This window comes from Lytechinus pictus, chromosome 3, assembly GCF_037042905.1.
Source record: "Lytechinus pictus isolate F3 Inbred chromosome 3, Lp3.0, whole genome shotgun sequence".
NCBI lineage: Eukaryota > Metazoa > Echinodermata > Echinoidea > Temnopleuroida > Toxopneustidae > Lytechinus > Lytechinus pictus.
Genome location: NC_087247.1, coordinates 48,467,447 through 48,495,410, shown reverse-complemented (window position 1 = coordinate 48,495,410; position 27,964 = coordinate 48,467,447). Strand labels below are relative to the sequence as shown.

The 27,964-nt window shown below is 34.8% G+C and overlaps 1 protein-coding gene across 2 annotated transcripts; it reads left to right on the top strand.

Moving 5' to 3' along the window:
* The first annotated feature begins 16 nt into the window (after positions 1–16).
* On the top strand, positions 17–27,768 carry LOC129255534 (uncharacterized). 2 transcript variants are annotated; one of them, XM_064097242.1, is made up of 18 exons: positions 23–152; positions 4,558–4,715; positions 6,931–7,042; positions 7,425–7,530; positions 8,786–8,943; positions 9,273–9,372; positions 9,894–9,905; positions 11,194–11,366; positions 12,065–12,435; positions 12,905–13,158; positions 16,032–16,246; positions 17,882–18,005; positions 19,638–20,020; positions 20,218–20,458; positions 21,098–21,282; positions 21,985–22,187; positions 25,313–25,412; positions 25,867–27,768. In XM_064097242.1, the coding sequence occupies exons 2-18, from the start codon at positions 4,579–4,581 to the stop codon at positions 26,017–26,019; spliced, it is 3,027 nt and encodes a 1,008-aa protein (XP_063953312.1). In that variant the 5' UTR covers positions 23–152; positions 4,558–4,578; the 3' UTR covers positions 26,020–27,768. The 2 variants fall into 2 exon arrangements, with proteins under 2 accessions (XP_063953313.1, XP_063953312.1); XM_064097243.1 differs by lacking the exon at positions 9,894–9,905 and having other exon boundaries at positions 17–152.
* Positions 27,769–27,964: the final 196 nt, after the last annotated feature.

Below are 27,964 nucleotides of genomic sequence, written 5' to 3'. Positions count from 1 at the left end.
ACTAAGTTTCCATAGAGATTGTGCAATCGATCGACGCTATCGCTAGATATCGCAAGGAAGGAATGCTGCAAACTTTTTAGGATGAAACTCTTAATGACTGCAGTTATGGAATATAAATGAATATAAGATTTAAAATTGATTCGGTGTATAAAGTAAGTATGCAAATTATTCTTTATTGATTGATAAGTTTGTTTGATGACTGCTGTTTGCGATTTTTAAAAGCGATAAAGCCGTTGCAGTTTTGTCACAGTCCCGTATGCTCATTTTGGTGTGGTATTGCAGTGAGTGTATCCTATTGCCGGACACCTTTATTTCAGTGCTTTAAAAATGACAACTAGAGGAAATACAATCAAGAAAAATTCGCACTTGCTATTCCAAATATTATGAAAATTATGAATATGGTAGAATTATTTTATATTTACCAACCATTTTCTTTGCATCGCACTTGCCGCATACCCCTCGACGAAAAACAGTTATTTTCGTGCGTGACAAATTACATCATGATTCCGGACGCGCGCCGGACGGGTAAAGATATTCTTGATTATAATGATGTAACTGTAAGAACAAATTTGTGTGATTTTTTGGCATAATTGTACTTGATGCCCCCAGGGGACATCAACGTTTTTACCTTTTGGTACTCCTTGATTTCCCGATGATTCTTCGTTACCAAAATGTAAACATTTCTTTTCTCTCACTATAAAAAAAAATAGAAAGTAGTTCCGGTTTGCGCTAGCGCACCCCATATGAGATGCGAGTACAAATGCGCAAACAGGTGCATCTAGATGAGCGCGCATCCTTGCCTCCTCATCTATCCTCTTATATTACTTGCACTTGATGCCCCCAAAATTGATGAAAGCAGTGATCCGGCAAGTAATCCTAGAAGTGTTGACGAAATTAACCTTGATGATAGCTAGAGAATAAACTCTCTATTATTACTTGTACTTGATGCCCCCAAATTTTCCAGTTATTCAGCACGTTTATTCAGAAGTTTACATTCTACTAACCCCACTTTCCCCTCTTTTTCTATTTTCTAGCCGCGCAAGCCTTCATAACATCGTCGAAACGAATTAACCTTGTTGGCTAAATTAACCTTGATAGCTAGAGAATAATCTCTCTATTATTACTTGTACTTAATGCCCCCAAAAATTTCAACAAAATTAACCTTGTAGCCAAAATTAACCTTGTTGGCAAAATTAACCTTGATAGCTAATGTAACCTTGAGAGCTATATAGCTCGTCTCTCTTATATTACTTGCACTTGATGCCCCCAAAAATTTCAACAAAATTAACCTTGTAGCCAAAACTAACCTTGTTGGCAAAATTAACCTTGATAGCTAATGTAACCTTGAGAGCTAAAGCTCGTCTCTCTTATATTACTTGTACTTGATGCCCCCCAAAAATTTCAACAAAATTAACCTTGTAGCCAAAATTAACCTTGTTGGCAAAATTAACCTTGATAGCTAATGTAACCTTGAGAGCTATAGCTCGTCTCTCTTATATTACTTGCACTTGATGCCCCCAAAAATTTCAACAAAATTAACCTTGTAGCCAAAATTAACCATGTTGGCAAAATTAACCTTGATAGCTAATGTAACCTTGAGAGCTAAAGCTCGTCTCTCTTATATTACTTGCACTTGATGCCCCCCAAAATTTCAACAAAATTAACCTTGTAGCCAAAATTAACCTTGTTGGCAAAATTAACCTTGATAGCTAATGTAACCTTGAGAGCTATAGCTCGTCTCTCTTATATTACTTGCACTTGATGCCCCCAAAAATTTCAACAAAATTAACCTTGTAGCCAAAATTAACCTTGTTGGCAAAATTAACCTTGATAGCTAATGTAACCTTGAGAGCTAAAGCTCGTCTCTCTTATATTACTTGTACTTGATGCCCCCCAAAATTTCAACAAAATTAACCTTGTAGCCAAAATTAACCTTGTTGGCAAAATTAACCTTGATAGCTAATGTAACCTTGAGAGCTAAAGCTCGTCTCTCTTATATTACTTGTACTTGATGCCCCCAAAAATTTCAACAAAATTAACCTTGTAGCCAAAATTAACCTTGTTGGCAAAATTAACCTTGATAGCTAATGTAACCTTGAGAGCTAAAGCTCGTCTCTCTTATATTACTTGCACTTGATGCCCCCAATTACTTTATTTGTTGCGCGATCAACCGAACCACGCGCGGATGGATATCAACTCGCCGATGATAAACAGGGTCGGGTCGAGGATCCACGAATCAAGGTAAAAAGTTGATGTCCCCTGGGGGCATCAAGTACAATTATGCCGATTTTTTCTTCTTATATCATATCATGAGTAAATTCTAAGTTTTTGTTTGCTGTTCTTATATTGATTCTGAGCAGATGTTGGTAATAAATTCGTGTTTGATAACTTATTTTATTTTTTCTTGTTAGCTGCATGTTTCATGGAACTTTCCAATATTATGCTCGTTCGTATCGTGACGCTCATCAAGTTCTATCGATGCGCTGCCGATCGTCTACGGCTCTATACTCACGGTAAACCTCGCGCACGGGTACCTTGAGAACTAGCCGTCGACGATCACCCACAATACACCACACCTCATCATTCGATCAAAGGAGCGGACGAGATTGAAATTCGGCAGATCAGACCCATATTTCCGTTAGAAAATATATCAATTGTTAATGCAAAACTATGTTATTTGATATTTTAAGCATTTTCTGTCATTTTAGAGATAAATAATTTAAAAGTTGGATTTTTTTCGCCTTGTTTTTGCAATCCTGTTCTATGTATTGCTCTGTGAAATTGAATTGCGGAAGTCTTACCGTACGAAATTGTTTTCGAACGCAGTAATATGCGCGTCCGGAATCATAATAGTGTCCGGTAATACAATACGTGACTATACTTCCAGTTACCTCAAGACTCAAGTGATGTTTGTGCTAGCCTTGAGGACTCCATGATGATTTTTTTTTATATTTTGACATATACTTCTTCATCATGGAGCCTTGAACTGCCTGCCATATATGTATAAGAGACTCACCAAAACAAAGATAAACAAAAAGATCTAAAAAAGTAAAAGATCCAGTTTTAAGATAATTAAAAGTCACGTAATAATGGTGGTGATTTATTTTTACACCTTCATACGCCTAATGCATATAGGTTTCCAAAATTGGTTAGTGAAAAGGTGAAAAATTGAAGGTTTCTTACCAGACCGATCTCGTGTAGATCCCTCGATCTGTTTGTCAACAAAGCAAATACAATATAGGTCTGACCCTTGAACCGCTTCGTTATGACGTAGGCAGCTACAATTAGCGATTTTACAAAATGCCGTTTTGAAAAACAATTTATAGATAAAAATCATTATTTAACAAATACTAAAATTTAATACGTGATTATAAATAATTATTTTAATAATAATTATTTATAATCACATACTAAATTTTAGTATACGTGATTATAAGTAATTATTATGACTATATTATTACGACTACTAGTATCTACTCTCCAAGGTATTGGGTATTTATTTTTCTGACTAAATAAACCGATGCCATTGGGAATTACACACACTTGAGATTTTGACGGAATAAAGCAATATTTTGGTATGTATCCAACTTTTCCTTCCTAAATCTTTTAGATATATATTAGATAATCCTTGATAAACCTCCTTTTTTTTTCAATTTTAGTGGAGGGGTCATATGGAAGTCTTGCCGAATAACACATTACATAAAAATTGACATCAAGCTTTACAAATTCCTTCTTTAGAAAAATAACCGAGATGTGGAAGTTCACTTGAAGCCAACTCAAAATCAAATAGGGCATGCAAAATGTTGATTAGCTTTTTAATTAAAACCTAAGGAAGTGTCACTACAAAGTCTTGCCGTATGGATCGTCTGTTCAGCGAGCGCACCTGGTTAGTGCAGCTATCCGAAAGTTTCCTGTGGCATGCAGTGGAGAGTACCATTTGGCTGAGCAGTGCTCTGCTTGCATCGCGCCGCACAGCTTGCGAATCGCGATGTAGGGGGGTCAAAAAAACGTATCTCACTTTTTCCCAAGGGAAAAAATAGACTATGCGTGACGTCAGCAAGGAAAATGAACAATTTCATGGCAAACGTTTTTTGTAGTAAAACTATTCTTTTTCTCCTTGTGTACACTCTCAATAAAACAATCTTAAGTAAGGGATATAATATTGTCTATTTTAATGTCAGTAACAAATAAAAAAATATCAAGGTCAATGAAAAGTTGGATGTAGATCTAGATCTAACTATACCATTACCAAATATGGCTTTATTCCATGAAATCATCAAGTGTGTGCAATTCCCTATGACATCAGTTTGTTAAGTCAGTAAAATAGATCTATATCTAACTTATTTAGAGATTAAGTTAGGCTAGATGCCAAGATCGACTTTTGTTTTCTTGGTCATACCAATAGCCGGTAGCATAGGCCTACTGCAACAGAAGAATCTGCGGCATACATCCGCACTACACACATCAATTGCATTTACAATGCACTCCTGTTCTCATTCCATCTTAGTCTACCACTCTAATTTATTTTTTTCTGTTGTTTTGTATTTACTCATACAGAAATGATCTGGATAATCAAAGATGCCTATCACAAAGATTCCTATAATTCACAAATTTGGCATCATTTCCCAGAGTCAAAGAGATGAACTGCAAGAACGATTGCTACAACAGAGTGTCTACCAAGTCTCTAAAACTTCTCATATTCCACAGACAACAAGGTAAATTGAAGCAAAAACATTGGGTCTGGAAAAGCATAAATTTACAGTTCAGATTGTTTTCTTTGTGAATTTTTATACGAAGGATCCCAATATTTTAAAAAGTTGGGGATAGTCATTTGGTCAAATACGTGTACATAGGGTCAGTGAACTTAGCCAATCTTTGGGGAAACGGCATCAAAATCCTAATCAAGGTTAAGTTTTTGAAATGTCATCATAACTCTAACAATATATGGATCTAGTTCATGAAACTTGTTTAATTCTGTAGTCAGCCTTGACAAGTTTGGGCTAATTCTGTTGTTCAATTCATGAAAAACAGTAACATTATCATTATTCCATTCATTTCTTAGGGACCTACATGTAAGAAATACAAGATTTGCTTTTATTTTAGGTTCCACTAGTTTTGTGCTGATCGTCTTGCATGTGTTTCAGGTTACATTATAACAGTCAATGAACTTTCACCATGTTAGGGTGTTTGTTGAAATAACATCATAACTTTTATGGATCTATTTCATAAAACTTGAACAAAGAGTTATCAGGGGACTGTTTCATGAACGTTGTCAGCACAAATAAATTGTCTTTCTCTGACAGTTACCATAGTAACAGTCAGTGGCCAGTGCTTCTCAGCCAATCAAATGCAAGGATAGAGACAGTGATTTTCCGTTTTAAAAAATGGTAATTTCCGTTTCTCAAAATCTGTAATTTAGTTTCAACTTGATCTAAAAATGGATATTCCGTTTTGTCACTGAAAGTGTACACTGCAAAAACCTGAATTCTGTTTTGCAAAGGGGAATTCCATGAATTTTAACATTAAAAAGTATAAGAACCAAACGGAATTTCCGTTTTATTGTCTCGCCTGCATAGCAGAGCGAGACTAGAGGCGCCGCTTTTCCGACAGCGGCGGCGTCGTCAACATTGAAACATTGACCAAGGTTAAGTTTTTGAAATGTCATCATAACTTAGAAAGTATATGAACCTAGTTCATGAAACTTAGACATAAGGGTAATCAAGTATTACTAAACATCCTGTCTGACTTTCAGGTCACATAATCAAGGTCAAAGGTCATTTAGGGTCAATGAACTTAGACCATGTTGGGGTAATCAATATCGAAATCTTAACCAAGGTTAAGTTTTTGAAATGTTGTCATAACTTCGAAAGTATATAGATCTAGTTCATGAAACTTGGACATAAGAGCAACCATGTATCATTGAATATCATGTGCGAGTTTCAGGTCACATGACCAAGGTCAAAGGTCACTTATGGTCAATGAACTTTGGCCGTGTTGGGGGTATTGGTTAAATTACCATCCTAACTTGGAAATTTTATGGATCTAGTTCATGAAACTTGGACATAAGAGCAACCATGTATCTCTAAATATCATGTGTGAGTTTCAGGTCACATGACCAAGGTCAAAGGTCACTTAGGGTCAACAAACTTTGGCCATGTTGGGGTTATTTGAGGAATTGTCATCATAAATTTAAAAGTCTATGGATCTTGTTCATGAAACTTGGACATAAGAGCAGCAGTTTATCCCTGAATACCCTGTATGCATTTCAGGAACATGGCCAAGATCAAAGGTCATTTAAAGGTCAGTGAACTCTGGCCGTGTTGGGAGTATGTGTTGAATTGGCATCATAACGAAGGAAGTTTATGGATCTAGCTCATGAAACATCGACATAAGGATAATCAAGTATGAATGATTGTTTTGCACATGTCTTAGGTCACATGATCATGGTCAAAGGTCATTTTGGGTCATTGGGCATAATATTTTATTATCATATTAGTGTTTCTTCTGTGAATTAGCTATTTTCAAAAGAAGCACTGCTGCTATATTGCATTGCGTAATGCAGGCAAGACTACCAGAGGCGTTTCACTTGTTTACCGGTAAAACAGAAAATCACTGTCCCTACAAGGATTTCACTAAAATAGTCAGCACTGACAATTTAGTCAGTGTTGACAACTTTCATGAAACACCCACCAGGTGTCATTGACTGTCTTGCACGAGTCTTAGGTCACATAGGTTCAATGAACCTAGTACATGTATTTTATTATCATATGAACATTGTTTTTGTGAATAATAAATAATTATTTATCATATTTGTTTCAAGTCAGCACTTCTAGTACATGTGTAATGCAGGCGTGACTGCCAGTGGCTTTCTACTTGTTTAATATTTATTATTGATTTTTTTCTTTTATTTTGATGTTATTTTTTGTCTAGAAATCCATTAGAGCTTACAGAATCATTCATCCAACAGTTTAATAACACATCAAACCTTGAAGAAAAAGACAAAAATGAAGACATTGCTCTTAAATTACTCACAAGAATAAAGGTAATGTATATTTTTCAGATATCATATTTGGGGCTGGTTTTGTTTATTTTGTTTTTCACTTGTAATATATTAAACTTTATTTTAGTACAGGTGATATGATTTGAATTTGAAAATTGCTGTCATGGATAGATCACTTTTTTCATATGTTGTCCAATTCAATTATCCAAATTATTTATTACATTTATATGAGACAGCAAAAAAGTGGTGACTGTATATGTACTTTACTCATATTGTCAAAGTGACTATTATTCTTTTACTACTGTAATGATTTTACTTACCACATCCACATGTGTAAATAGACTTTCTGGCTGATTTTCAGGTGTTATATTATATAGTAAAAGTGATATTGAAATCAGCATGTGTTTGTCTTGTGTGCTATCAGAGAAGAGCCGGTCTGAAAGATGGTGGAAGAGGAAGTCATGTTGACATCCCAAGGGCATGGTCAGAGCTGTCCATGTTGGCACAGTGCAGAGGGAAGGTGCAGGAGGGTAAGTTTTTTTCCCCTTTTTACCCTCTTTTCTCCTATTTTTTTTCACCATTTTCCTTTAAAAAAAAAAACATTTCAATAATGTCTGTTGTGATGGAACAATGAAAAAAGTTACCTTCTTTTAGCCTTTTTGTCTCACCTGCATAGCAGAGACTAGTATAGGCGCCGCTTTTCCGAAGGCGGCGGCGTCAACATCTTAACCAAAGGTTAAGTTTTTGAAATGACAGCATAACTCAGAAAGTGTATGAACCTAGTTCATGAAACTTGCCCATAAGGTCAATCAAGTATTAATAAACATCCTGCGTGAGTTTCAGGTTACATGACCAAGGTCAAAGGTCATTTAGGGTCAATCAACTTAGACCATGTTGGGGGAATCAACATCAAAATCTTAAGCTAAGATTTAAGTTTTTGAAATGTCATCATAACTTCGAAAATATATGGACCTAGTTCATGAAACTTGGACATCCTGTGCGAGTTTCAGGTCACATGATCAAGGTCAATGAACTTTGGTCAAGTTGGGGGTATTTGTTGAATTACCATCATAACTTTGATTGTTTATTGGTCTAATTCATGAAACTTGGACATAAGAGTAATCAAGTATCACTGAACATCCTGTGCAAATTTCAGGTCACATGACCGAGGTCAAAGGTCAATGAACTTTGGTCATGTTGGGGGTATCTGTTGAATTACCATCATAACTTTGAAGTTTATGGATCTGATTCATGAAACTTGGACATAAGTGTAATCAAGTATCACTGAACATCCTGTGCGAGTTTCATGTCACATTACCAAGGTCAAAGGTCAATGGACTTTAGCCATTTTGGAGGTAATTATTAGATTGCTGTCATAACTTTCAAAGTCTATAGATATAGTTTATAAAATGTGGATATAGGGGTAATCAAGTATCACTGACAAGTCTTAGGTTGCATGATCAAGGTCAAATGTCATTTATTGTCAATGAACCTAGTTTGTATCTTATATGAATGGTGTTATTTGTGAATAATTATTCTATAGTGGTTTTCAAAGTCAGCACTGCTGCTATATTGAATCGCGTGATGCAGGTGAGACTGCCAGAGGCGCTCCACTTGTTACAATTTTATCTTATGAAATTTGATGTCAATAAGGTACAAGAAAATATACATGTTATATGGGATAGATGAGCTGAATTTTATTTATTTTGAGAAAGTATTTGTCAAAACTATACCTGTCCTGCACAATAAATATTGAATTATAATGAATTATATTTTTTATTATAGAATGCCTCGATGCACTGATTGTTTCTTTGAGACAAGCAGAGTTTTCTGTAGACCATATACCAAGCCTTTTCTACCTAGCTGAGACCACTTTGTACTGGCTGAGAACAGATGCCATGGATCAGCCATTCCTTAGGATAGGAGAAATCAAACTGCTCAAGGTATGCTTAAATGGTTACATATTAAAATGCAACTGGAAATCAGTCAATCTGTATAGATTTAGGGGTCTATCATTCATACTTAAATTGTTTGCATCGTATTTCCTGTCAAAAAATGTGATATGTAGAATTCATGAGCATGGATGTATGCTGGCAAGTTCTGGATTGGTATATTCACGTAGACCCTGCTACAAGAACATTTATTTTTACAGAATCAAAGCAAGGATTGATAAAAATACATCCTGGTTGATTTATAAATGAATAAAAAATAACTCTTTTATTCAGTGGTTATATTTTGACAATATTTTAAATTTTATCAATCTTTATTATAGATGGGTCAGGCAGTGTTCTTGAGATTGTTTTATCATCATATGGCAGGCCATCTGCAGGGAAGATCAGAGTTTAAGTCTAGACTGCTCACATACTTATCAGGTAAAAATAAATTTCCCCAATTTTATTTGTTAGGTTGTAATTAGCTCTTTGATGATGGTTGTGGAATGACTTAAACCTCATAAAATGATGTACATTTTTCATTTTATGTTGAAAAAAATGCAACAAATAAAGAAGAAAATGTGTATAACATGTGCTTGATATATTCTGGTTGTAAGAATTGGGATTTGATTTTAATACATATCTTTTGCGTGGTAATTTTGTTTTGGTTATTTCATTATTCAATACTTATTTTCATGTCCGGATTATGAGAGCGTAAGTACATGGATTGGATTATGTACTCGGTAAGACCGTTATCAAACCAGTTAAAGGTATAATTCTTTCTGGGAATACCTTTGAAGATATTATTCGTCTAGTGTCTATTTTGAACTTTTCAATATATGTAATCATTGTTAAACAGATTGACTCTGATGTGTAGGTACCATACTTTCATTCTTAAATGAGTTTAATAATATTGTATGACTTTATCTGTTACACTTCTTCTAATCCATGGATAATCCCAGCTATCACACAGGGTAAGTTATTTGGAGAATTACATCAAAAAGATAAAGCTTGTGTGTATTAAAAAGACAAGCCCCCCCCCCCTCCCTGAGTTATGTTTGTGTGAAGCATTGCTAAACAAAAATAAATAAATAATAATAACAAAAATAATAATGATAATTGGCATTTATAAATGTACTTCAAACACATTTATGAAAGGGCACTGATTGGGTTCTACATTGTTACACCAGATTTTGTTGAAATCAATTACTTTTGTGTAATATTTTATATAATTACAAAATAGAAGAAAAATATCAAAATACAGTGAAACCTGTCTATGGTGACAACCCAAAGGAAACACAAATTGTGTCCTTTATAGACAGGGGGCTGCGGTACATCGCTAACACAGGTTTGACTATAGTTACTTTTCTGATGTATAAATCAGGTTTCAAACTCATGTTGACCATGGGGGTGGTTCTAAACTTAGAAGAAAGGATCATACATGGTTAAGATGAATTGCTATGCAAGTATATTTTGTCATATGCGATCTTGAAGTGTCCAATATTGACAAGGAATTACCATACAAAGAAACACCCAAATCAAATTGGTATAATCAGCTACTGGTACATGTGTGTGTCAGAAAATCTGCTGATAGAAACATATATACTGCTGTGCAGCTTTGCTGGTGTTATCCAATTGCTATAAAATAAGCTCAACTCAACATTTTTCAACTGGTATTTCTGTACAATTGTCTATTTTAGAATACTAACAGACATAATCTAGTGAATTCATGCTGTATCTACATCATCTAACAATTTGACTTATCTTATTTGTAAGTGTGATTAACACAAATGTTTGTATTGTTGCTAAATAGTGTAGCTTTTTTCTTGTTGGGCAATAGTGATTATAACCATTAGTCATAATCTCATTTTTGGATTTCTTCTTTTTATGTAATTTGAATTGAAAATGTACAGGAGTAAAAGTAAACAAAACAAATCATGTAAGAATATTCCTATATGTCTATACTTGATATAATACAGAGCATATTTTGTATTACTGATCATTGCTGAACTGTATATGTATTGAAAACAAATCTATCAAAAATGACCTTTTTATATAAATGTAGGTTGTAAAGGACCTATAATTCTTGAATGTGACCACAATTGTCTAAACAAGGAGTATTTAATTTGAGCATCTTCCTATCATGAGGTCACTCAGCCACTTTTTGCTAATAACCAGCTGCTTTACTGCCGAGCCACTTCATTTTATTTTGTCATTTTGATTTATCATATCACACATGTCATTTTCTTTCATATGAATCAGGGTTTGCAGAGAATGAAGAGGCCTATAGTCCCTACCCAGGCGCACATCTTTGTTTGAGACTAATAGCATCAATTGGCAAAATGATTGTAGGTGAGGTAATGATGGATGAACTCAAGAAACATCCTGAAGAACTCAGGAGAGATCTTTCTGATGTCCAAGAACACCCAAAGGATGTAAGTGGAATTCTCAAGTTGATGTCTAATCCTCGAAGAACATGCCTCACTATAAAATTGATGTGGATCTGTATGTGTCAATCATTGGGAAGATTGACACCCAAGTTGTAAGAACAAGTTCATAACATCATGTCTTGTACAAACTATTAAATGGTCTACCACATTTATAGCTAGGCAACAGAAATGTCTCATTTGCAGAAAATTTCTGTCACTTCATATCCCATTGACTTTGTACAAAAATATTGCTGAGCTTGGACAAACCATGTGTAAAGGAGTATTAGGAATTTAAACTAATTTAGTATCGAAAGAAAATAATTAATCTTCCATTCCAGATATTAAGAGATTAAGAGTAATTCCTCAAAAAGCTGTGTGCACCTGAATAGGTATCCTAGCTTAGCCGGATAATAATAATAGCAGGGCCCGCTGGGAGAATAGTTTTTGGAACTGAAATGGCTATCCTGGGTAAATATACCAATATTAATATTTTTATTATTATTATTATTATTATTATTATTATGAATCAATCAAGTTGTCTTTGTGGATAGGAGAAAATTAACCTGAAAATATAAAAGACCATGATGGTAAACTTAGGAATCTTTTCTTGCTGGCAAAGCTTTTACATACATAAATGCATCTCTAGAGTAGAAAAACCTCTGCAAAATGTATTCAAATATTCATACACTGATTGTGTCTTTCAGGATCTTCCAGAAACAGAAGTAAAAAAGGCCTATGCCCCATCCAGCCCACCCAACTCCATCACCCACCCTGATGTCCCTAGGAGCACCCCAGTGAGACACTCTCAAAAGAATCCACCCCTACCCCAACCAATCAGCCAACCAAACACACGTCCAAACACCAATCACCGATCCAGACCCAACACCCAGCCTACTCCAGCCCCACAACAAGCCCCCCATAGGCCAGATACCTACACTAGTAGTATCCATGACCTAAGCCCAAGTCTCTGGCATGCGTTAGATGTGTGGCGGTGTACAGTTCATCTCAGCTCAGGGTTTCCTGAAGCGGTCAAAGCTTTGTCATTATGTGGGACTACACTAGGCTCAGAGCATTGGTAAGCTGGATTCAACATGTAAATAAAGTTTTCAGTTTAAATATGACAAGTAATGGATTGTCTGAGGATGAAACATATTTTTTTCCTCTTTTTATTCATTGTACAATCAGGAACTTGGTACCTTACTTTACTGCTATGAATATCATTTATATCATGTAATAAGAGTGTATTCCTAACTTAAATTCCATAAAATGCAATCAAGTGGGCCTATATATATGTACGTTGAAGCCATATTCAAGAGACATGGAATGGTACTCTCACCTGAAATTCTACACTTGATCTCGATGAGATTTATGAGTTGCACTATAATTCACTTACATCTTTGAATTGTACCTAACATATATATTGAGTCATACTTTTACATTGATGTGTATTGAATTCAAATGCATGCCTAAGTGGAAATCCTTGTCATGTGGTAACTACTGTCATAAACACTTTCCCTTTTTTGTCACTTTTTCCGTCTAATCAGGGTGGATGCAGTGTGTGCCCTCTTCATCATCTCAGAAGCTGCCAAAGGCAACATGAAAGTGATGAAAACCCTTCAAAACCTAGCCAAAGGAATGGTCTCTGGAGCCTCTGCTCCTAGAGATCCTACACCACATAGGACACCAGGTAGCAGAGCCAGCCAGACAGAACGTTTTGATGATCTTGGGGACGACATCGACCTGGGTGGTTTAGGTGATTCAGAAGGATCAGAAGACGGCAGTAATATCAGCTCAAAAGGTAGAAATGTTCCATTTGTGATGGTCATGTGAGAATAAAAAAGTTAAGAATGTTCATTTAAGTGTGCCTAGGTCATCTTCCAAGGAGGTGTATAAGCCCCCCCCCCTTCCCCATGATTGGTAGGTGGAAAGGTTCAAAGTGATTTTAATTGCTCAACTTCATATTTTCACATTTCTGCTGTTATCAAGATGGAAGCGTTATGTTTAAAAGGATTAGATGATGGTTTATATGACTAATGTACTTTAAAAAAATACTTCAAAATATTAGTGAAGTCAAAGAAAGTTATTTAACTATGATCTCAACAAAATTTAGTCACATTTCAGATTTATTCTGAGTTTGTGTTTTATCTTTGGTCAACAAGCTAAAGGTGATTTACAATGATACCTATTGCAAGGGAAATGCAGTATGGTTTAGTGCTGATGAAAATTACAATGCATTATACAGTGCGTATCAAAAAAAAGTTTACACTTTGAAAAAGCCCTGGGAATTAAAAAATATACAACATGTGGGTATTTTTTTCACATATAATCTTGGGTTTGGGTCTCATCTATCCAATGAAAGTAAAAGTTTTGACAGAATGTCACACTTGAGTGAGCACTGTTCATTTTTGTAAAGCTCGCAGAAATCTGTTTGCGCAGAAATGCTCGGTTTCACGCTGTGTTAAGGGGAAAGGGCGAAATCAAACTTACCCTGCGAAACATTTCTCATACATTACCCTTGCACTTTTAGTCAATAGAAATAAAACGGATACATTCAAGCATTTTGTAACAATTTTGCCACCCAAATTGAAATTTCAACACTTAGTAAGCACAACCTTTACCTTTTTTGTGCCAGCTGGATCTCAGGACATAACTGAATCTGAACAGAAGTTTATATCAGACATCTCCAACATTTTTTTACTAAGTTTTTGTCTCGCCTGATTAGCAGAGCGAGACTATAGGCGCCGCTTTTCCGACGACGGTGGCGGCGGCGGCAGCGTCAACATCAAATCTTAACCTAAGGTTAAGTTTTTGAAATGACATCATAACTTAGAAAGTATATGGACTTAGTTCATGAAACTTGGACATAAGGTTAATCAAGTATTACTGAACATCCTGCTTGAGTTTCAGGTCACATGACCAAGGTCAAAGGTCATTTAGGGTCAATGAACTTTGACCATGTTGGGAGAATTATTTTCAAAATCTTAACCGAAGGTTAAGTTTTTGAAATGACATCATAACTAAAAAAGTATATGGACCTAGTTCATGTAACTTAGGCATAAGGTTAATCAAGTATTAGTGAACATCCTGCTTGAGTTTCAGGTCACTTGACCAAGGTCAATGGTCATTTAGGGTCAATGAACTTTGGTTAAGTTGGGGGTATTTGTTGAATTACTATCATAACTTTGAAAATTTATGGATCTAGTTCATGAAACTTGGACATAAGGTTAATCAAGTATTAGCAAACATCATGTGCGAGTTTCAGGTCACATGGCCATTGTCAATGGTCATTTAAGGTCAATGAACTTTGGCCGTGTTGGGGGTATTTGTTAAATTACCATCCTAACTCTGAAAGTTTACGGATTTAGTTCATAAAACTTGGACATAAGAGTAATCAAGTATCACTGAACATCCTGTACGAGTTTCAGGTCACATGACCATGGTCAAAGGTCATTAAAGGTCAATGAACTTTGACCGTGTTGGGGGTATTTGTTAAATTACCATCCTAACTCTGAAAGTTTATGGATCTAGTTCATAAAACTTGGGATATAAGAGTAATCAAGTATCACTGAACATCCCCTGTGAGTTTCAGGTCACAAAACCAAGGTCAAAGGTCAGTTAAGGTAAATAAACTTAGGCCATGTTGGGGTAATTGTTGAATTGCCATCATAACTTTGAAAGTTTATAGATAGAGTGAATGAAATGTGGACATGGATGTAGTTGACAAGTCTTAAGTCACCGTTCAAATGTCATTTATGGTCAATGAACATGGTATTATGTCATTATATGAATGGAGTTTTTGTGAATGATTATTTTATAGTAGTTTTCAAAGTTAGCACTGCTGCTTTATTAAATCGCGTAATGCAGGCGAGACTGCCAGAGGCGTTCCACTTGTTATCATTTAAAGTAGGTTTACATTTTATTTTTCATTTAATACTTGTTTCTCCACTCTTTTCCCAAGCTTGACAATGATTAACAAAATGAAAATCAAGCCTAAGCCACTTCATGTAAATCACAGCTCAGTGTAAAGCAAATATCATCACGATGGCCTCGGTGTGTAGGGGAGTGTGGTAGGGCGCAATGCACTCTTCGAAGTGTTTTGGGCAAGGAAACAAGTTAAAAAAGGTAAAAGATATCTTCAAATCAATTTTACTAGCTAAATTCCACGTGTTCTTCATGATTAAGGTCTACTTTTATTTTGCTTAAAGGGATCTTTACCAATGTTAAAGAGTGGAAAAATCTTCAGGATATTACAAATATAAAATTTTACAGGATTTTTGCTAAGTGTAAACTTTTTTTTGATACGCACTGTAGAATAGCCTACCGAACTGATGACATCACAAAATACTTTTTTTGCATTTCAGTGTTTTTTTATACCATATTTAGTTAGAGCATGATGAAAAAACCCCACTACCAAGATTTGGTGAGAATTGGTCATTGGGGGCCCCATATGGTATAAAAAAGGCTGACACGTCACACTTCGGTACTCTATATTCACGTTCCATTTTATTCTGCTCAATTCATCAATACATGGAAAATCAAGCCTGAAGAGCCGACAATGAATAGGCTATTCTAAAAGATACATATATGTGTTATGTGAGACAGAAAAAAAAAACTGCCTTTGCTGAACTAATAATTAATCCTGGTTTAAATTATCATTCCATTTTTCTATAGGGAGTTTTAGTGACAATCAATCAGTTGAGATCAGACTGACAGAGATGCTGGACTCAAAGATGGAGCTACGCAGCGACTCCAAGTCAAAGAAATTCAGTCTAGATTCAGACATGTCTTTAGGAATGAAGCAACCTAGTAATCTTAGCAGCAACTCACTTCTTAAGTCAACAAGTCTTAGGAATACCTCAGTGGCTGTTAACATTGATAGTCCACAGGTACAAAATGAAAATATCATCTGTTGATGATATATTTTGCCATATTTTTAAAATTTATTTATTATTTATTTATGTATTCATTTATTTATTTATTTTTATTTATTATTTATTTTATTTTATTTTTTTGTTGGGGGGGTGGTAGAAGCAATGTGAACATCACTTAACACACAGCTTGGGAAATGATCATTAGACCATACCGTATAGGAGCTTATACCTCGGTCACATTTGCTCTACGGCAGCCGTACGGCGAGTCGAAAACAGCCGTTTTAACATTTTTTTGTACCAGCTTCATATAGATGTTTTGAATAAAATTGAATAAAACGGCTGTAGGAAAGTGGTTTAATAATTATTTCTCAAACTGTTTATAATAGTATATCGATAGAAAAGCTGTAGCTCAATTCAAAGCATTGATTTATTTTCACAGCAGTTTTGTCCTGCAATTCAGAATACAATTAATGCTTATGATTGAAATGAATATGAGAATGATTTAAGGGCATTCCACACTAGCTAAAATGAAATCTATGTCATATTCACCAAACTTTGCACAGAGGTACTTCAGCACCTAAATATTCCAAATATGCAAAAAAAATAACATGGTTTCATGTGCTTGAGTTTTTGCTATCGATCTTTGAAGTTCACCCAATTCAAAGTTTTCGAGAAATTCGCATTAAATAGGTTTGGAATTTTTTGACCTCATGTGATTACTACGTTGAATTTAAACCTCTATTTCTCCGCCAAAATCCAAGTAAATTTCATCAAATTTCACAATATAACTCTGAATTGTGTACTTAAGATGGATAATCCATTCATATTGCGAGTTGATTGCCCTTTTAAGGCTAGCAGCACCTTCAATTCTTTAGAATGTTCCGAAAAGTTCCCAAAAGCCTATCTAAAAAATTTGAAATTTCTGCAACAAATTTGTGAAGTACAATAAATGCTGCATTTTTTCAAGGCCCATGTCATTTTCACCAAAATTTGCAAAGTTGTAGAGGAAGGTGTACTTAAGGGATATAAACATTAAAAAATATAGGTTCATTTGCTTGTTTTTAAACTATCAGCACTTTTGTTGGAGGAAATGAGCTTTTTAAAACACCAAAATAGTGCCAAATGCTTTATATCTATGTGAGGAAATATTTCAAACTGCTGTACCGTTTATTCAAACTCGAGGTCATATTCGTCATACTTTGCAGTAATGCAAATTAAAGTATTCTGAAATTGTAGAGGTATTTAAAAGATGGTTCCATGGATCATTTTCAGCTAATTAGCTTCATAAAATAAAACGTCTGATATGCCGTTAGAATGCAGATCAAGGGAAAAATCCACTGATACCTAAAGCTAATTAATCACCTATTCATCCATTGTGACGTCAAAGTGCATAGCGTATAAATATGCCCAGATCATGATGCGCATAAACTTAACTGGAACGTCCTTAAATGTCCATTTTTTTATGCACATACTAAGTTAAATGATAGAGAAATATAGAGTTATGTAAGTTTAATGATGAAATAATACATTTAATGTTGTTAGATCCTCTTGGAACAACTTAATTATTCAAAATAGAGTGTGCATTCACTGGACATTGATAGAAATAGCTTTTGAAGCAATAAGATACTTTTTTTCCAATTTCCCATGTAGGACAAGAGAGCAGCCTCTTTGAGTGATAGAAGCACAGCCCTGAAAGGATCTGGGAGTAGTATAGTGAGTGTCCCTGATATCAGCAGCAGAGAAAGCCAATTGGATTCTGCTGGAGCCCTTCTAGGTAATAAACTATGAGTAGAAGTAGTATGAGTACTATTACTAGTAGTAATAGTAGTAGTAGAATTGTTTCTCTCTGAGAGATCATGGAGAGATTTAAAACTTTTAAAGTTTGTGATTGAGCAGGCCCCGTTTTTTTTGTCTCGCCTGCATAGCAGAGTGAGACTATAGGCGCCGCTTTTCCGACGGTGGCGGCGTCAACATCAAATCTTAACCTAAGGTTAAGTTTTTGAAATGATATCATAACTTAGAAAGTATATGGACCTAGTTCATGAAACTTGGACATGAAGTTAATCAAGTATTAGTGAACATCCTGCCTGAGTTTCAGGTCACATGACCAAGGTCAAAGGTCATTTAGGGTCAATGAACTTTGACCATGTTGGGAGAATTATTTTCAAAATCTTAACCAAAGGTTAAGTTTTTGAAATGACATCATAACTTAGAAAGTATATAGACCTAGTTTATGAAACTAGGGCATAAGGTTAATCAGTATTAGTGAACATCCTGTTCGAGTTTCAGGTCTCATGACCAAGGTCAAAGGTCATTTACAGTCAATGAACTTTGGTCAAGTTGGGGGTATTTGTTGAATTACTATCATAACTTTGAAAATTTATGGATCTAGTTCATGAGACTTGGACATAAGATTAATCAAGTATTAGTGAACATCCTGCCTGAGTTTCAGGTCACATGACCAAGGTCAAAGGTCATTTAGGGTCAATGAACTTTGGCTGTGTTGGGGGTATTGGTTAAATTACCATCCTAACTCTGAAAGTTTATGGATCTAGTTCATAAAAATTGGACATAAGAGTAATCAAGTATCACTGAACATCCTGTACGAGTTTCAGGTCACATGACCATGGTCAAAGGTCATTTAAGGTCAATGAACTTTGGTCGTGTTGGGGGTATTTGTTGAATTACCATCCTAACTCTGAAAGTTTATGGATCTATTTCATAAAACTTGGGATATAAGAGTAATCAAGTATCACTGAACATCCCCTGTGAGTTTCAGGTCACAAAACCAAGGTCAAAGGTCAGTTAAGGTCAATAAACTTAGGCCATGTAGGCGTAATTGTTGAATTGCCATCATAACTTTGAAAGTTTATGGATAGAGTGAATGAAATGTGGGCATGGGTGTAGTTGACAAGTCTTAAGTCACCGTTCAAATGTCATCTATGGTCAATGAACGTGGTATTATGTCATATGAATGGTGTTTTTGTGAATGATTATTTTATAGTAGTTTTCAAAGTTAGCACTGCTGCTATATTAAATAGCATAATGCAGGCGAGACTGCCAGAGGCGTTCCACTTGTTTTGTTTGTCATTTACAAGGGACTGTCAGATACATGCATTTAGCTACATCTTCGCACATCGTACAGTATTCTTATAGTTAGCCATCAGGGCTATATTACTTCTTAATATTATGGCATTGAAGGAGTGACATGTTTTTTTTTTATGTTGAATTCACAATTTATCCTGTTGTCATCCATGTATCTATCGTAGACTAATCTATCGCTTGGCGATATATTTGATACCAACCCTGTTTAATTGGTAATGGTGGTAATGATGGCCATTGTAGTGGTGACAAAAGCTGGGGTAGTATTTAAGACGATCTTTGTACTTCTTATATTCATTTATAGGAAACCATGCTTACTCCCAGTCCCCTGTCATGGAGGAAGATGAGGATGTAGACAGCGATCTCATGCCTGGTGATGAGAGCGAGGTGGAGATACGACGGGTGGATGTCACCAAACCATTCGATGGAACCACCTCACCAGTCTTGCAGAATTATGTCTCTGGAGGCTTGAGGATGAGGAGAGAGGTTAGCTTTGATATTGACATCATTGGGGAGGAGTCTGTGGATGCTGAGAAGACTATACATGGTCAGAAAAAGGGACTGCACCAGCAACAAATGAAGAGTGAGAAGTTCCCTGGGATTGGAGCTAGCAAGGTATCCAAGCAAACAGGAGAGAAATACCAGGGAAAGGTGACACCACTTACAAGAAGGCTCCAGGCTAATATGGTATGTAGAGTTGATGGTAGCACATTTACTAATGAATTATCTAATCCCATACGTTTTTTTGAGGGATACTACATTTAAAGTGTTTGTACCATCAAAATTTGTCTTATAAACCTTGAAAGTAGAGAGAGAGAGAGAGAGTAGTGGAATGTTTTAAATTAGAATTTATGAGTCTAGTGATTGTTTTCGGGTTTTTTCAGATATCTGACCTTGATGGCATCAATGGCTGGCCCTGGGAGGTGGCCTTTGCCTACACTGACCTCATGAGTCATTTATGTCTCCATGGCAACACATCAAACATTCAGAAAAGAGCATTGGTTGGAGACCGTAAGCCTGACTATAGGAGTGCCCCTACTGTGACATCTCAGAAACTCAATGGACTAGAGAGCGCAGGTCTGCTAGACATGGCTGAGTATGAGAATCCACCTGAGGATGATTTGGGTGAGCACCTTTTCAATTATTAATTTTGGGGGCTGAACTTTTAGCTCTGCCAAAACCAGGACAATCATCCAGTATTTTTGTCAAGTGCTTGAGGTATTTTTTAAAAGTTAAGTGTCAAGGGCCATGTCGCAAATATAATGTTATAATACAAAATGTATGCTTGAGTGACCATTTTTTTTTCCTGTACAAACAAAGAAGAACAGGTACAGTAGTTTTCTTGCTTGTATCGGTTCCTTGCTAAATCTTCGTTTTTCCCTATTTTTATTTTACTTTTGGGTTGGGGTGATACTCTAGAAAATTATACTCAAATCTTTTTTTTTTTAACAAGACCGTCTTTTGATTGTTTGATCAAATGAACTTTCATAGGAACTTAAAAATTCTAATCACCTTTTTATAAACAAAGTGCTCATTTCATTAAAAAATTGAAATTCTTTTCAACAGTTATTTTCCAATTTTCTATATTCCAATTCATGTGAACCTGGAATCTTTGAAACACCACACCAAATTTCACCAAAATAAAACTGCCTCAAAATAGTCATTATTTACAAAGTTGTTCTGGTTCTTGATGAAAACTGATAAGTGCTGCTATGTATTGATTTGACATATTATTTATGTCATTCCTTCCATACATGCATGTAGGTCTTACTGAAGACTGGTCATGGAGAGTGCGCTATGCGGCAATCCTAGCACTGGTCAAACTTAGCCGCTGTCTGGAAGGTGATACCAATAGAGAAGGGTTGCGCACCACAGCCTGGAACTTCCTGATGATAAGACACAGTAAAGAGAGGGATGACAGGGTCATGGAAGCTTTCAGAGTTGGCCAGGTATGAATCAAAGTGAAAATGATTTGGGAACTTTCTAAAATTCCATTACATAATTTGGAGTGATTTTTTAAAATTTATTTAAGTTGATGAAATCTGTGCATCTGATTGGCTATGAAGAAATTTGGAAAAAAAAATCACAAAATTATATTTTCCATGAGGGTCTTGTCACTGATGTCCACAAGAATTTTAAGTTCTGATAATAGTTTTCAGTAACATTCACTGACAGGACGCTCTTTTGTGTTAGTTATGGATCTCGGTTTCAAAACAGAAGCACTGAGGTCATGATATATCTCTATTCAGACTTATATTGTAAAACTTAAGTTTCATGTCAAGCTTATTCACTAAAGTTGAGTAGCAAGTATCCTAGTATATGCTACTAGGATACTTTTTTTCATGCTTCATGTATTTCATTTAGGAATCGGCTGTAGTTTGTTGCTTTATCGTTATGAGAATCCTTTTAAAGCTAAGTTAGAAAATTTCATTAGTCTAATAATTTCAACAAGAAATTTTCTTGCCACAGAAATCACTAATTCATACATAACAAAATTCCCCATCCCCACCTAATGTAAAGTCATGAAAATATTTGTATGCAAGACATATGGAATACAAGTATAGGCTAGCAGATATTACAAATAGTTGAAGGACCATCCAAATGATATTGTTCTCTTAAAATCATTCAATATTATATTGAATTAACATTAGGTTGATGCCCACCTTGAGAAAGAAATGCAGAAATGTCCCAGTAAACACAGCCTGAATGGTCGCCTAGCTGCTGGCCTAGCCTCCACCTACCTACCACCCCTGGCTCCTGTAGTTCAACAACCCAAGAAACCACAACTGAAGAAAGTAGAGCTGCCCAAACCAATGGAACCAATCAGGAAAGGACCAAATAGGCTCTCACTCAGGTAATACATATTGATGGAATTCTGCTTTATACAAACAGAAGTAAATTACATTTTAACCAAATTAAAGTATACAAATAGTTATATACTATATATCGTCGCCTGAGAAGCATAGTGACGTTAACTGATTTCACGTGCGCAAAAACGATTTCGAGAAAATCGCATTTTAAGTTTGTGGACAATGTTTGAAGATGGATTTCGCAATGTTATCGTTAATTATTTCCTTTAATTTTTCGCACAAGAAAACTTAAATATGTCTTTAAACTCATATCAAGGAATTACGAGAAAATATAAGTAATTCCAGATAATACAGTCGATTGAAAAGTTAGCGCCCTTATGCCTCTTAAATCGTTGTGGATCGGTGGGCGCGCGTGGGGGCGTTAACTACTTAGCGCCCTTATGCTTCTCGGATTTTTGTGGATCGGTGGGTGTGCGTGGGGGCGTAAAGCTACTTAGCGCCCTTATACTTTTTATTGATTATTCACTTCACGAGAAATTAAAGGGCGGAAACCCGTACAGCGCATGCGCATTTTTAATTGAGTAGAGTAAACCACATGATTATGATTGTTTCCTTCTCCCTTTTTATTTTTTTTTAACCTTTTCACAGGTCATTTGTATTTGTCTGTTTTTTACTAATCTTGATCTCTTTCTTTTTACCTTCCTTTCTCTCTGAATTTCTTGTTTTTATTCTTCATTTTATTTCTAACATGTTTGTCTTTTTTTCCTCATTAGTGGTAAACTTTTTTCTCCTTGTTTTCTTCTCTTCATTTTGTGGCTTTGTCATATTCCCATTTATATTATTTTCCTCTCAACTTTTTTTTGCTTTCTTTTTCATTCTCTAATTTATAACCTTATTTTCTATTTGTATTCTTGTTATTACTCTGTTTCATTTTCTTCATCTTTTTTTCGCTCTCTTTCATACTTAATATTGACTCTTTAACAAGTCAGTTTCTTTCTCTTCTCACATTCCTTTTGATATAACGTTCTTTTCTTTTCTTGATTTCAATATTGTTTCTTACGTTCCCCCCCTCTTTCTGAAACATTTCTTCAAAATAATCTGAAATACGTATATAAAGCATTACCTCTTTCTGTTGAGCACTATAACTATTCTCAATAAAGCAAACTTTCAGTACAGGCTATCCAATAATAAGGCTACCTGTAAACTCTAGCGTCATGTATACATAAATGTAATACAAATGACAAAGGGCACCAATCAACTATTGTATATAAAATGTCTTATTTATTCCTGAAACACAAATTGTCCAAAATTTTCTTGCAATTTGATCAAAATCTTATTCTTAATCCTACTATGCTTTCTTGTTCTCATACATATCAATTTTACAATGATATTCATTGTTTTAATATCAAGTTTATGTATAAAATATGATTATATTTTATTCTTGTGAATTTTGCCTTACAAGTCGCGGTCAGGGGTGAAAGCCTGGAGGCTATAGTAATTTAATTTTATTAATTTTATTATGAAAACAAATCATAAATGAATAGAAGTGAGTATTTTCTTGTTATAAAAGTTATATTTGGCCTTTTTAAAATGTGTAAATTGTGTTGGCTGTTGCATGGACTCACCACAGACGGTTGGGTGCAGAGAGCTTAGTTAGGCCTTAAACTTTAAGGCCTAATTGTATTTGGCAATGGATTAATATAACTTTAGGGCCCGAATTCACAAAGGTCGACTAAATTTAACCCCGGTATAAATTTAGTCGACCTTTGTGAATTCGGGCCAATAAGTTTAAACAATGATGTCTCTATACTAGACATACCAGATAATTTTGTTATACTAAATATACTAGACATACTAGATAATTTTGTTCTATCGTCTCTTTGACTTTATCATGAATACAGACCAAGTTAGATCAATCTAGATCCTAACTTAGATCTTGACATATTCTTGCACATCCAACATCGTAGGATTGGCTAGATCTGTTCAAATAATTGTCGAATGCATTAACTACCACAAATTCTTACAGGGTATTTCTTGATCAATTATGATCATAGAAAAATCAACAATACGTACCAATTTATAGTTTTTTTGTTTGTGTTTTATGTGTGTGTGCATTGATATTTCGGGCTTGCAGAAAATATTAAGGGCATTCCACAAGTAAAATAAAATTTATGTCATTTTCACCAAATTTTGCACAGTTTATTTGGCATTTGTATCAATGTGAGGAAATATTCCAAACCACTCCACCATTTATTTAAATATGAGGTCATATTTGTCATGCTATACAGCACTTAAGGTCAGAGAAAAGTATTCAGAAATTGTATTGAAAAACATTGGTCTGTGGATTATTTTCAGCTAATTAGCTAGATCGGGTCTGCAGTTAGATTGCAAAACATGTGAAAATCAGCTGATACCTATAGCTGATCACTAGTAATCGCATGTTCATCCATTATGACGTCAGTGTGAATAGCGTGGTATTGTTTGTGACGTCAGTGCGCGTAGCGTAAAATATTGCGCAGATCGTAATGCGCACAAACATAATACGAGTTAACGTCAGTATGCTTCTCAGGAATTGTGCGAAAAAAAGTTAACGTCAATATGTTTCTGATAGATATCTTGATATATATTGGAATTTGTGATTTCTCGATTAGACCAAACGAAAGAGAAAGAAAAACTCTAAAAGATGATATGTAAAACAAAAAATCGACCCGGGGACGAAATTTTTGAGTTAACGTCACTATGCTTCTCAGGCGACTATATGATGGTGCTTTTAGTGCCAAATAGTGAAAGATGAGTAGAAGAGCCAGTGGATATATGCATGTACTCCCCAACTGCAATATATCGAGGTGACTAATTGCACCTGTTAAAGATTTACTCCTTAATTGTGTCTCTGTATTTTTGAATGTGTTTTGTTTCTTCATGACATTACTTTCAGCATGCAAAATTGATGTGTATGTCAAACCATGTCATTTGAAGATGTGACCTATTAGCATTAAAAAAAAAAGAAATATGTTGTGAGGGATAGAAAATCATATTAGACTCGCCCTTGCCTCATTGAATAGATCAGTCACTCTTTATACACGTTATGAAAAAATTCATTATATCCTTTGCACTCTTGACTATTTGTTTCTTTTCATGATGATATTTTCATTTCAATTTGTTTCTACAGACAAGAGCTTCAGGTGGCCACAGCACTGCAGGACCAACAACCACAAGTAGGGCTCTATTCTAGGACCAACATGGACCTAAAAAGGATTGTTGAAGATCAGGTATGCTTTTCATTCATTCATTCACCATTTCCTTTAGAAGGAATACAAAACTTGAAAAGTTTTGTCTTGTAATGTCATGAATACTGATAATTGCAGGATTTATGCAGTAATGGTATCTGTCAGGCATTGATGCTTGTGGTGCTCTACAAATATGAAGAACATAAATGTTTAAATAAACATCAGTGACATTTTAGAAAAACTAATTTTTAATGCAAATGTTATAAAGCTGTCTTAATGGGAATGTGAGCTTTTAATTAAAATCTGTTTTGTTTGTATTATGTAGAAATATGGAGTAGCATTTTCAAATGTATGCATTTATATTCAGTTTCTCTTTGAAAAAACAACATTTTTTTTTAGAAAGGCTGTATTAGATTTTGATGAAGTAAATTTTATATGGTATGACTATGAGATACTTGTGTTGTTTACATACCTAATTTTATTTTCTTCATTTTAGTGGAGGAAGGAGTTACAAGAGCATTTAGAAGATGAAGAGAAGGAGAAGAGGGAATATTTGGAAGAGCAACAAGCAAATTTGGAAATAAGGGAGAGAGAAGTGGCTGAAATCAGGTCAAGCAAGTTTCTTAGCCCTACAACACCACCATTGTAGCTATAGAAGAGGATTTTGCAAATGCCTTCCATAGTACCATGTATTATATTTGGTTTAAAATGACAGCATGTTCCTTGGTTTTAAAGCATCACTATTGTAATGATGAGAGCCTGATTATATTTTTTGTTTAAATCGTGATAATGATCATAATCAAAGGATTGGCTTAATAATAACGCTATGAGGTTTTTATTGGCTTGAGTTTACAATGTATGCTCATTAATTTGTGTATTGTACGTGGTCAGTCAAAGCAGTTTTTCAGATAAGTTTATGCCAAGCATGTGCTTATTTACTTCTCCCAAGTCAAATTCAACTAAAGTCAAACTTACTCTAGTTGTCCCAATTGATTGACTTGGGCAGACTTACCAAACTTTTTGAAACAGCTTGTACTGGATGAGAGTTAATTCAGCTCTAAACAATTTCGGGATTTTATTTCATTTTTTTCAAGACCTAATGGTAAAGCTTTATTTCTTCAGGAATAGGAAAGATGTGTACCAGATAAAAAACATGTTAAAATGCAAATTCTAAATACAGGGAAAGTATATTCTTTTTCGAGTTGAATTATTTTATCATTTCTCTGCACTCCCCCCCCCCCCCCAGGTTGAACAATGCAGGAAATTAATGACATTATAATTTGACAAGGATCCATTTCATCACCTTATAAAAAAAAATAGTGCACATTACTTACTCAGGCAATAGTAAATGTTGAATTTCTCTAACTTTGAAACAGTCCAAAATAAGATTGGCTTCACTCAGTGTATTTCAGACTGTTCCTAAATTAAGGCACATAATTCCTACTACTGCCTGTGGTCATGTGCATCATTTTTATTTCAATCTATAACATCAGTAACCATGTGAAATTTACAAGATGAAAATTGTGATGATTCATCCAATTCTTGCCTATTGCAATACCACCATCTTTGTTTCGTGTAAAAAAAACAGTTTCAAGGATGTAGACCATAGCAAATATTATATGCAAGTCATATGTTGATGCTTTAATGTTATTTTGGATGTATCAGTGTACATCAGGCACATACGAAAAAGATACTTTAAAGAGGAAGTTCACCCTGACAATTAGTTGGTTTAATAAATGCAGAAAAGTTAGAGAAAAACGTTTGCTAATATTTGATAAAAATCCAATCAAAGAATAATGGAATTATGAATGTGTTAACCTTATATTTTGTGACAACAATTTTGAGCAGCTCCTCGCCTCCTCCATATGCCATTTGATACAAACTTATTTTTAAAATATCATTTAAAGAAAAGGGAAAGTAGTTTTATTTGTGCAGTGAATACATCATCAGATATTTCATTTTCACACCTATTAGAAAAATATTTTGATTCATCATGTTTTATTGAAATAACAAATTATATTAGCTGCTCACATATCAAATCACAAATTGAAATATTAAACATCCATCCCTCTCTTATGGATTTTAATATGTTCAATATTTTCCCATAATTTTCTGCATTTATTAAAACCAAAGAGAGGGCCATGTCAAGCACTTTGGTCCGCATGCAATTATAAAAATATAAGAGACTATGTGGGCAAATTGACAAATCGAGCTATATATTTTCTTACCATTGACTGTGAGTGATGAGGACTTTTACTGATTCCATTTTCAAAATGTTATATTCTGGAATTCCGTCCAAAGACAACCACCTTGATTTTGATTAATTGATATTCATATATAACATTTCTATTATGTATATATTTATTGTACAAATTAAATAAAGATTAACTTAATCCTATAGTTGTATGGTTGTGTGTTTACAAGTTGATCGTTGAGATATTTAACTACAATTATTGTTAAATATCAATACATGACCAAACACTTGCCTCTCAGCAAAATGATTCCTGCAGCTTTATTTCTTCAAAACAGCTGTATCTGTTGAAATTGAATACAATAAACATAGCATCCCAATGCTAATTGATAGCAAAAAGTCC

What these genes read in the sequence shown, in the direction of transcription:
- LOC129255534 (XM_064097242.1), top strand. Translation starts at nt 4,579, where the DNA reads ATGCCTATCACAAAGATTCCTATAATTCACAAATTTGGCATCATTTCC. An exon ending in TCCACCTGAGGATGATTTGG is followed by an intron (nt 20,459 to 21,097) that starts GTGAGCACCTTT and finishes ACATGCATGTAG; the next exon opens with GTCTTACTGAAGACTGGTCA. An exon ending in CCAAATAGGCTCTCACTCAG is followed by an intron (nt 22,188 to 25,312) that starts GTAATACATATT and finishes TTGTTTCTACAG; the next exon opens with ACAAGAGCTTCAGGTGGCCA.